Source organism: Gavialis gangeticus, unplaced genomic scaffold, assembly GCF_001723915.1.
Source record: "Gavialis gangeticus isolate Ggan-Ray unplaced genomic scaffold, GavGan_comp1, whole genome shotgun sequence".
In the NCBI taxonomy this organism is placed as follows: Eukaryota; Metazoa; Chordata; order Crocodylia; family Gavialidae; genus Gavialis; species Gavialis gangeticus.
The window spans coordinates 71333762-71345234 of NW_017729022.1; the positions used below are offsets into that span (position 1 = coordinate 71333762).

At 43.6% G+C, this 11473-nt stretch overlaps 1 protein-coding gene across 3 annotated transcripts in view; it reads left to right on the forward strand.

Annotated features, from left to right (window-relative positions):
• LOC109296122 overlaps positions 1–11473 on the forward strand; it is a 215534-nt gene that overhangs the window by 188991 nt on the left and 15070 nt on the right. For all 3 annotated transcript variants that reach the window (XM_019515354.1, XM_019515355.1, XM_019515357.1), the window contains one exon: positions 1343–1472. In XM_019515354.1, the coding sequence (XP_019370899.1) occupies positions 1343–1472 (130 nt within the window). The remainder of the gene's footprint in view (positions 1–1342; positions 1473–11473) is intronic.

Below are 11473 nucleotides of genomic sequence, written 5' to 3' on the forward strand. Positions count from 1 at the left end.
TAGATCATTCCAGCCAGGGTTTTGTTGAGCTGGGCCTTAAAACCCCCCAAGGATGGAGATTCCACCACCTCTTTAGGCAACCTGTTCCAGTGCTTTACTACCCTCCTAGTGGGAAAGCTTTTCCTACTATCCAACCTAAACTTCCCTTGCTGCAACTTGAGCCTTGTTCTGTCATCTGCCACCACTGAGAACAGTCTAGCTCCATCCTCTTTGTAACCACCCTTCAAGTAGTTGAAGGCTGTAGGCGTGTGCGAAGCAGGCCCTATTCAATTCAGATGTGGATTCAGCCCAAATCAGGGACAGTGATTTGATTTGTTGATCTGGATCACTGTCCCTAATTCAATTCAGCCAAATCTGAATCTGAAGATTTGATGCTGATTCAGAGAATCAGTGATGTGGACACAGACACAGCTTTAAAATTTTTTCTACATATCTTGAAGTAGCAGGCATGGCTCATGATTGCTGTGATCCTGGGGTTCATGAAGTGTCCCACAGGAGTGTGGGGGGGCACCTTCCATGTGCTCAGCAGTGAACCCAGAAGTGGACTGGAAGGACCCAGAAGGCACCAGTCACTGAGCTGGGGTGTGTGGGAGGGGTCCACACTCCAATTCAATTCAGAAAGATTCAATGATTTGGACATAGATGCAGCTTTATATGTTTTTTCTACATGCCTCAGGGTACCAGGCAGCTCGTGAACACAGAGATGGTGGGGTAGATGGAGTGTCCCATGGGAACACAGCGGGGTCCCCAGTGCACTCAGCAATGAACCCTTCCCCACCCCCTGGCTCAGCAACTGGTGCCTCCTGGGCCTGGCGGGGGGGGCGGTTCCCAGAGTCCCCTCACAGCTGATTGCTGAGCCAAGGGGCATGGGGGGTCCACCCCCTCACTCCTGTGGGACAGTCCATCCACCGCACCATCTCAGCATTCATGAGCCACACCTGATACCTCAAGGTATGTAGAAAAAACATTTAAAGCTGTGTCTATGGCCGAATCGCTGATTCTCCGAATCGGAATCAAATCTTCAAATTTGGATTCGGCCAGATCAAATCGGGCAGTGATCCAAATCAACAACTTGAAACTCTGCCCCCGAATTAGGCTGAATCCGAATCCAGATTGAATATGACCTGCTTCACACACCCCTAGTGCCTGCCGATTAGCATTACTAGCCTGGTGGTACTGTACTAGAGTCAGTGGCAAAACTCTTGTTCATCTTCAATGGTGCAGGAAGAGACCTCACATAGCTTTATATTCTCTGTGTCACTAGCTGATAGTTACAAGATATGGTCTGTTCTTGATGGTAACTCACTGAGTAGCTTACTCTGCATTGTGCTTCTGTTTGCAGTCTGATGGAATAACATCAGGAAATACTCTGAAGAATGAAGCAGTGCAGCCAAATAAAGATGGAGGAATAAAATCATCTACAACTGGAGCCTCTTTGGTTAAAGGCCATGGTTCAGCTTTTCAATTAACAGGTATTTCTGTTTATGAGGGATATCATTTGCAATCCTGCATACTATTTCTTTTTCTATGAGAGAACAGAGAGGGATAGTAATTACTGAGTCTGGATTAAGAAATAGTTGAAGGTCAGATAGGATTGCTGGATAGAATAATATCTTAAAGGGCATGTCAGTAAGCCAACTGAGGCAAGCCTATATGATGGGGTATATAACATTCTGTGATTAGCAGACAGGACTCTTTCCTGATATTAGCCAGTGTCTGCTGTCTATATCAGAAACTGGTTCTGACTTTACCTCATATTGTTGGAGAGCTTGAGACATGTTGGGTGTATATACATATCTTCCGCTTTAGCACCCATAAAGTCAGGAAGATGAACTTCAGTCACCAAAGGCATGCAGCTCTTTGACAGATGGTGAGTGAATTCCATCAGGATATGAATTCTGCTTGGGAAGTACTTCAGTTCTCTGGATTATGAGTGTGTAAGGACTGCTAAATAAATATTAGGTCCACATCCAGATAAGCATGGCTGTGCAGTATGTAGTACTGCAGACCTGTCTGTGGTGCCACACATTGCACATTCAGGCATTTGCCATGTTGCTACCTTGCAGCATGGCTTTTTTTTTTACCCTGAGAGATCCTGGGGTTGAAAAAACACATGGAAAAGAAAGCGGGGTGACATAATTGGCGGCAGTGTGTGCCACCCAAAATTGTAGCCTGGCTCTCTGGAGACATGCTCTGGCTGCCAGCCAGGCTTCCAGCTGCAGGAGCACCATGGCTAGAGCTTTTCTGGCCCATAGGACCCCAGGTAAGGCTGCTGGGGCCAGCACAGATGTTGGCCCCAACCTCCTCTACCCCACCCAGGGTAACCTACCACATGCAAGAGGGTGCAAAGTGTGCTGCTGCTTTTTGTCCCTGGGGAACCAAAAGTCCATGCTCATCTGGATGCAGCCTGGAGTTTATTTCCAATATGGGTTACACAGGTATAAACCAGAAATAACTCCATTCAAATCAGTGGTGTTCCATTAGCGTAAAACTGGTACGTCTGTTTTTTAATAAAGTGGGCATTAGAACATGTCTCTGAAAGCTAGTAAATTCAGAGCAGATCATCTCATGAATTAGACATAGCAGTCCTCAGGGAGAGGATAACATATTAGGATGTGGCCTTTTCTGATGAACCAGCAACGGTTGGATGCACGCACTTGCTTTTCCAGCCTAGATTATCTTGAAGTTGAGTAGAGCAGTCCATTTTGAAACTGAGACCCACTGCCTTGTTAAAATGGGCAGTTCTGATTATTTTTAATGAACTAAACTATAATGTCAGCTAAAAACAGCATGAGGAGACTATCAAGCAGTGGGAAATTTATAGGAAAAATAGTATGATGTAAGCAAAACCCAATACCAGTTCCATAATATGGAAAATGATTATATGGTATTTTTCATAATAGAGTTAAATCTATGGTATTTCTTTACTCCAAGAGATACGTTTCCCCCAGCACTGCTCTAGATTTATGTAGGATGTTTAGGATAATATTTTCCCTGTCAGTGTTCAAAATGAAAAAAACCAACCAACCAACCAAACAAACAAAACAACCTCCCCCCACCCCGCCAATCCCCTTCTCCAAGCAAAAGGAAAATCAGTTAAAAAATACATGTGTTCTCAAACCCAGTTAAAGCCCCAAAATTGCAGGGAAACAAGGAAAACTGATAATTTAGGCAATAGTCCACTTTTAATCTTTAATTTTTAATACCCGAGTTGTCCCATTAGCTTAATTTAGACATAGGCTTAGTTAAACCTGTGCTTCAGTACTTTGCTATTGTAGGCTGTTAGTGGACTAACTGGGAAAAATGAATTGGAGAAAAAAACGAACTGAAAACTGAAACCTCCAAAGTCTAAACCTTCTAGATGCTGAGCACCAATTTACTCTTTGAAGCAGTGCAGGTTGACTGTGTATACTAGGATTTGGTCTTAACTCAGATATTCCTTGATTAGGTTCAAAGTAGGATTAGTCTAAGAGAATGGCCCTCTATCTGGGATCTCTGAAGTGTATGTTAATAACCTTTTGTGGAAGGAGGACATTGGTTGTAGTGGTTCCCCTGCCTTACCTGCAGAAGATTAGGTTGTTATCTCTTGTGTTTTGTCATGTTTGACAGTATCTTACAAAGAGTTTAAATTATGGGTTGTACAGGGAAGTTTGGGTAGAGACGATCCTGCCTCGTACAAAGGGTTGAACTAGATCAGCATTTCTCAATTAGTGGGTCACTAAGTGAGTCACAGGAATATATGAAATATATCCCAAACAATCAGAAAAATGTGGAAAATCATGGATTTTCTCTTTTAAAGGAGAAAAACTTGGAAAACTGTGGGGTACTCTTTGGAGGCTGGCATTACAAGGGGTTGCTTTGGGATGAGGGGAGCAGGAGGAGGGTGATCAGGCTGGGGGTGCCACATGCATGTGTGCACAGGCATGCACGTGGTAGCCAGGCAATGTAGAGAGCAGCTCTCACAGCTCCCTGCAGGTAAGTCTATGGGACAAGGCAGGGGGCGGAGGGGGAAAGAGACGATGCATTGGGAGGGCATGGAGTACAGGTGACATGTTGGGAGCCATGGCTGGGAATGCGCCCTCCAAATTTGTGTACCCATAGTGGGCACAGGGCTTCAATCTGGCCAGACTGGCATGGGCACGAGCCATGTTTGTGGCCCCGCAAGCAAGACCTGGTGAGGGAGGGCAAAGTGTGGTGGTAAGACTTGTTGCTGCTGCAGCCACCACCAGGCCCCCCATGCCAGTTGCACTGCCAGCAGCACAAGGAATAATGGTTGGGGGTGGGGTGTGCTGTGCTCACCACCTCCCATCAGCAGGCACTCCACAACTCTATCCCATCACCATGGATCAGCTGCTGCTGCCACTCCCCTCAGGCTGTGGCTCTACCCCAGAGAGGAGGTGGGGTGCCAGGCAGTGTGGGCAGCCTGAGGGAAGCAGCAGTGGTGGTGGCTGGTCCATGGTGGTAGGGTAGAGCTGCAGCCTGGTGGCTGCGTTGGGAGGTGGTGAGAGCAGTGTGGAGCCCCCTCCCCACCATTGCTCCTTTTGCTGCTGGTGGTGCAGCTGGTGTGGGGGTCCTGGAGGTGGTGGAAGAAGCAGCGAGTCTCACTCCCCCACTCCATTCTCCCATTCTGGGTCCTACCTGCTGGGCCATGGAGGTGGATCCTGCCCATGTTGGTCTGGCCTGGCTAGAGTCCCATACCCATTGTGGGTGCACAGATCTGGGTGGTACATGCCCCCTGTGCCACACACACAAACCCGCCCCCTGTCCCACACACTGGGGGTGGGGGCCTGATTGTGGAGGGCATCAGGTTGGAGTGAGGGGTACCAGCAGAGCTGAGGGGGTGGGGGGTTGTGGGTTGGGACTGAGGAGCACCAACAGGGCTGGGGGGGGCTGCAAGGTGGGAGTGAGGGGCACCAGCAACTTGCATTGTGCAAATTGCACAATGATGAAGGTCACTTGGGAGTAATGGAGGGCCACATGTTGATATTGCTGTTAATGTTTTCCTGTTGATATTGATTTCTGTCTTTAAATTTAAGACTGTTGAGCTGCTTTAACTTGTGTATAATAAGCACTTTGGGGCCAAACTACTTTTTGTGTTTTCTACTTAAACTACTTACTAGGTTGGGACTGGCCATCAGTGTTTACAAATGGTTCCTTGTACAAAAAAGTTGAAAATGACTGAACTAGATGACCTCTAGTGTGGTTTTTATACATGCTCTGGGGGCGGGGTGTGCTTTAATTAAGCGGCTCTGAGAGCCACTGTAATTAAAACACCAGCAGTGTCTCATGTATCAGCATTTCCTGTATTCAAAATGGCAGCAGGGGCACTTTAACTAAAGCTTATCTAATGAGCTTTAGCTAAACCACCCCATCACCATTTTGAAGTGTGGGGACACTGATACACAAGACGTGGAAGCTGCTGGAGAGTGCTAATTAACATGCTTAGATTTGGCTCTGATGCAATGTAATTATAGTGTGTCAGAGCAGCCTCCCTGCCTGTCTACAGGCACCCCTAGATGTCCCTTCCAGTCCTATTCCTCTATGATAAAGCACTTTTGTCTTTATTTATAATAAAGGGAAGGACAGAACTAGAAGGAATTTGAAGTAATCAATGAATGGAATAAACATTTTTCTTAATTTTCCAACTTGTATTTATAGTGCCAAAAAACATGCTAGTTGATGTAAATCAGATTAAAAAAGAAAAGAAGAGAAAGGTCTCTGTCTCAAGAGGCTGTAATCTACAGAGACAGAAAGCTAAGTACAAGAAAGTGTTAAGAAATACAAAGTCATCAATCTTATGATCAAACAGTGTTCCTTGTTAGGGTGTTGATTTTGTTTAAAATATATATTTTAATTTTATTTATATTCTGAAGTCTTAGATTACGGGATTCAGGGCTGAAACAGGAGAGAGAGAAAGAGGGTGGAAAAGGATTCTGGAACAAGTGAAATGTGGCTATGTAGTAGGGCTGTGCAAAGCTTCAGTCCCTGATTTCGATTTGGTGGAGATTTGGCTGGATTCAGTGGCTGAATCTCCAAATTTGAATTGAACCAGAAAACCCTTTAATTTCTCTGAACTGAATCGGAACCCTCCAAATCAATTCAGAGAGATTCAGAAAGATTCAGCGATTCAGACATAGACACAGCTTTAAATGTTTTTTCTGCATACCTCAAGGTACAAGGGGGCTTGTGAATGCTGTGATGCTGGGGCACATGGAGTGTCCCACAGGAGTGAGGGGGCACTCCCCAGCACACTCAGCAGCAGACCCAGAAGTGGATCAGAAGGACTTCTGGTCCACTTCCCGGTCCTCTGGGGAGTGCACAGGGGGACCTCCTTGTGCCCCCCCAGCTTGGTGACTAGTGGCTCCTGGGTCTGGGGGGGCACCTGTGGTCCCACTGCAGCCGACTGCCAAGCTGGGTGGGGTTTAGGGTCCACTTTCGGGTTCACCGCTGAGCATACGAGGGGCCCCCCACGCTCCTGTGGGATGCTCCATGTGCCCTGGCATCAAAGCATTCACGAGCCATGCCTGGTACCTCAAGGTGTGTAGAAAAAACTGTATCTGTGTCCGAATTGCTGATTCTCTGAATCAGCATTGAATCTTCAGATTCAGATTTGGCCGCATAGAATCAGGGACAGTGATCTGAATTAACTAATCAAATCACTGTCCCTGATTTGGGCCAAATTTGAATCTGAATTAAATAGGGCCTGTTTTGCACACCTGTCCTACATAGTAACTGCTAGGGAAGGGAAGAAAATAGAAAGGAGGACAGAGGGAGATGCAGAGAGTGAGGAACATAGTAGACAGTGAGAGTAAGGCTGTTAGTGGTCAGGGTAGAGGGGCCAGATAGAAGGGGCAATATAAGAGACGGGGAAAGGAAAACCAAGTTTTTTATGTGAATGGACGATGATGCTTCAAGGCTGCAAAGTTCCTTCCAGCTGCTGCTATTGCTGCCTATGGCACCCAGAAAACTCCAGTGTGCTCCCATGCTCAGGCAAGTGACAGCTGCTTTGGAGTAGGAATTATTTCTTATTAGGGCATTTCTGTAGCCTACTTTATGTTATAGGAATGCCATCGTAGAGGACATTCCAGTTTTCTGCTACTCTGTCCTCTATTGATATGAAACCCAATGCCTTTATGTCCTCTATTTTTCTCTTGAAGAGAAAAATAGAGGACATAAAGGCATCTGGTTTTGTATCAATAGAGGATGGAGGATAACTGGACTGTCCTCTATGATAGCCATCCTACTGTGTTATTGTCTCTCAGCCTACGGGAAAGTATTTCCTTTCTAGGCAGACTTCTTCCAAGTTCCTTAAGATCAACCAAAGGAGTAAGAGCCTGATGCTGAGAGCTGATAATATGAGAGACCTGGTATTAGTTTGGAAGCAGAATCGAATGGTTTTCAAATACCTCATTTTAAATTACCTGTGCAATGGGATTGTGATCAATGTAGGAGTTTCACAAAAAGCCCATTCCTATATGCTTGTTATGGATTTTTTGAAAAGTCTGAGCAAGCAAACATAACATTAAACAAGCATATTGTAGAAATGAGAGGGCCATTCTTGCAAAGTTGTTAAGGTGGCTTGCTATGGCTCTGGAGACATGAGATTAAGCCCTGCTCTGCATTCATGCCAAAGGCCAGCTGCATTTGATGTAGTATAATGATCTGATCCTGTAGGTGTTAGCCTTTTAAGGCAGCAGAGGAGTTAAGGCATCTTGTTAGCAGTCCTCCAGATATGAATTCAAGCTTTTCATATGGCTTGCCCTAAAGGCCACTCCTTCCCTGCCCCTCCAGGTCAACCCAGCTCTAAATGGGTATTTGGTCATTCAGGTTGAGATGTTAAAGGTGGCTAAATGTGATACTGGCCACTTAACTCCTTTGTGTGCTGTTGGCACAGAAATTAGTGTGCCTTAACCACACTAGCCTAGTAGGCCATTAGGCTTGGATGGACCTTTCTTCCGTAATGGAGTTAATTTATGGCAATTTCTACTAAGCTAAGACTGAAACAATATGACGACTGAGCTAAGGACACACTTAAAACTAAATCAATAAATCAATGGGTTCAAATGACCCAGTAGCAAAATTAGTATAGCAGGTGATCAAATCAAATCACGAAGAATTAGTTTGTGGTGTGTTTGTACTGGGACTACCATATTTACTTGAATATAAGATGACCCCCCATTAATTAGATTCTATATATGGAAATTTTTATAAATTTGATATAATTTTCCAGAATCTAATTATTACTCATTTGTCTCAAACTTGCCCCTGTCCCACTGCTACAGCAGGGAAAATAAATTGGGGGGGAGGGGGTCAGGAATCCCCTTTCCCACTCCTTATGGTTAGACCCTGCTCTCCCAGAGCACATGGAAGTGTGGAATAAATTTTTAAAAAACTGACCTTAAAATTAACATAGCTGTAGCAATTTTCATATAGTACCCATAGACTTAGTTAATCCAGAATGAATGTATTTTACCTTTCTGAAACTGCTACAAGTTTTAGCACAGGTACCCCATAAACACACTTTTAAAGAGTACTTTTGTATTCAATGGACATATCTACACATACCATTCAAGTGTACGAATAAACTCCAGAGCTTATTGTTCTGCAGTTTTTTGCTCTTGGATACACCATTTAAAGGTGGGCCTGGGAGCAAAAAACTTCATGGCATATTGCTCCAGAGTTTATTGATGTGCAGCCAGGTCAGAGCAGCCTGGGCTGGCAGGGGACCCAGGAGGTCAGACTGATAGGCCAGGGCTGCTCATGAATAAACTCTGGAGCAATATGCCATGAAGTTTTTTGCTCCCAGCCCCTCTGACGGGGCTCCATGTACTCCACAGCAGCTGGCTGGGGCACAAGTGTGCTTCATCATAGTGGCTGGTAGGCTTCCAAACTGGTACAAAATTGTAAATATATCAATAAAACATTGTGTTCCAATTGATACCTCTATATATAGAGAGAGTGGCATTTAATTTTAATTGTGGATTTGGGTTTTTTTATTTATTTAATTGTGGATTTGGGGAATTTGCAATGTTTTTATTAGGGAAAACCAGGATCCCTGTTCATAAGGCAGATAATCTCCAGATCACAGGAGGCAAATATTCTTCTAAAACTTATGAAAAGTAAGATGTGTATGGGGTCTCTATTGGGAAGAATGGTAACAATCTTCTGAATTAGGTAATGGACCTGAGGCTCAGAATCCACAAAAAATCTTTAATATAGCCAGAAACTAATTGGCACATAACACTCCCCTCATATTCTTTCATAGCAGTTAGTAGTTATACTAAATCAGGAACTAACCTGAATACAGTCATAACTTTCTGTAATAACTTTTGACTTCAGAACATGAACTGCATTTGCATTTTCCAGGCATCTTTGTAGCAAAAGAAGTTGACCTGATTAAACCTAAATCCCACCAGGAGAAACAAGAAGAGTATGAGATCTTACCCTTAACCTTCAGTACTGTAGTTTTGCGTTAAATATCTGCTTCTATTTGCTAGCATAATAGAACGTAAATAAGGCTAAGGACATTTCTTCAGATTCTTAATTTTTTTACCAATGCTACTGAAAATCTTTAGCAGACCAAAGTTACCAGCAACTTGATTTGTTCAACATAGGTGTATTTCACTGCATCTGCCTTTGTCACAAGAGGGTCTAATCACCACTGTGTAAATGACTAATCTACTAAAATGGAATTCAGATGCACTGAGTGGCATTTTACCTGATCCAAGAAAAAGGCTGGTGGCGGACAGCCATCCTCCATTGTTATATCCAGTTTCAAAAAATGTTTAGTGGAAAATGCCCTGAATCAATTTACAAGCTTATCTTTCTTTAAAAACAAAACTATATGGTGAAGGCCTTCCAAAGTACTGTACAAAGTGTAATATGTGATTAAGTTGGATGTCTTTTTGCTTAAGTACTCAAAGCTGACTTTATGTAAGGTTCATGAGAGGTAAAGCAATGTTTCTAGTAGGGGCACCTGAATGGGGCTCTGGAGAACTGCATTCTTTATTCTTAGCTCTGCCATTGATCCATTCTTTTGACCTGGGGTAAGTCACTCTATTTCCTGTCCCAAGCCATGTTTGTGTCTTTTTACACTGTAAGTGCTTTGGGGCAGGGATGGCCTCTCATGATGGGTAAGCACACATGACTACCACAAGAAAGCCACAATATCATCTGGACTTCTGTGTGCTGTCATAATACAGATAAATAATAATATGAGACTGACGACCCCTCAGGATTCACTTAAGTTATATGTTATGCTCTTGGCTAGCTTTTCCCCATTTGGAGATGTGCTGTCTGTGTGCCTCCGCATGGGAACTGCTCTCCTTTTCCTGAGGGGTAGAAGGCGAGTATGCAGGTAGAAGAGCTGACCACCACTTTAGTCATAGAGAACAAATGGCAAAGAATACATATTTACTCTTTAGCATTAACTCCTCAGTATAGATTCTTTTCCTCTTTGGCTCTGGTGGTGAAATGTAATCACATGGATAAATTTCAATTGGTGGAAAAATCTAATATGCTTTGTTCAAAAATATGCTAGAAAGTGCCTACTTTTTGGCCTTTCTGTTTTTCTCCTAAAATTAAATCAGTTTTGAAATCATTCTAAAAGATTCCAGACCCATATGTTTCACAATGATTTTGATATTATACAAAATATGTTGGACATGAGAATTGTTAGCCATATAATATGCCCTGTACTTCACATAATATGGAATCGTGCGAAATTCAAAATAGCTTCAGTGGTTACACAGTTACGTGCCCTGGGATACTTGCATTTATTTCGTTCTTGGTAAGAAATTCAAATAGAAAAAAATAGGGTAGTTTAGTTAACAGCAATCAGAATAAAATAGGTCTAATTGGAAAATTGCAGTCAAATAGCTGTTTATTTTTAGTGTACTCTCAAACCGTCACCCATTCAGATGAACATACATTTCAATGTAGTCTCTTTGCACAGAGAGTCACCAAATACACTATGGAAAATGAAAGAAGCCCAGTTCCACAAGGGTGTTAGAGTAGAAGACGGTTGTGAACAATGATGAATTACCAATCACGGTGCTTTGCTACTCAGCATTCACCTAACCCGGTCCCTTTTGATACAAACAAAATGGAAGAGAATAAGGGCAGAATGGAAAGCAGCCAATGAATCTTGAATTTTCATAAGTGCAGAAGCCATCTTAGGGATTTAGCTAGTAAAGTAGCTGATCTTACACTGAGTTTTATATTCAGAGGTGTAATATCCAAACAATGCACTCAGGGCAGTCCTCTCTCAGCTGTCCACCTCCCCCTCTCCCCTGGCTTCCCCGTGCACGGGAGCAGCAGCAGGGAAGGGTGTGTCATGGAGTGCCAGATATTCTGGGAATTGTTCTCTAGGGCAGCACTGGAGCTTGCTTCTACTGGGGGTGGAAACTTTCACCACTTTTTTTTTTGCCACCAAAGAACCTGTCAAAGGCCAAAAAAAAAAAAAAAAAAAAAA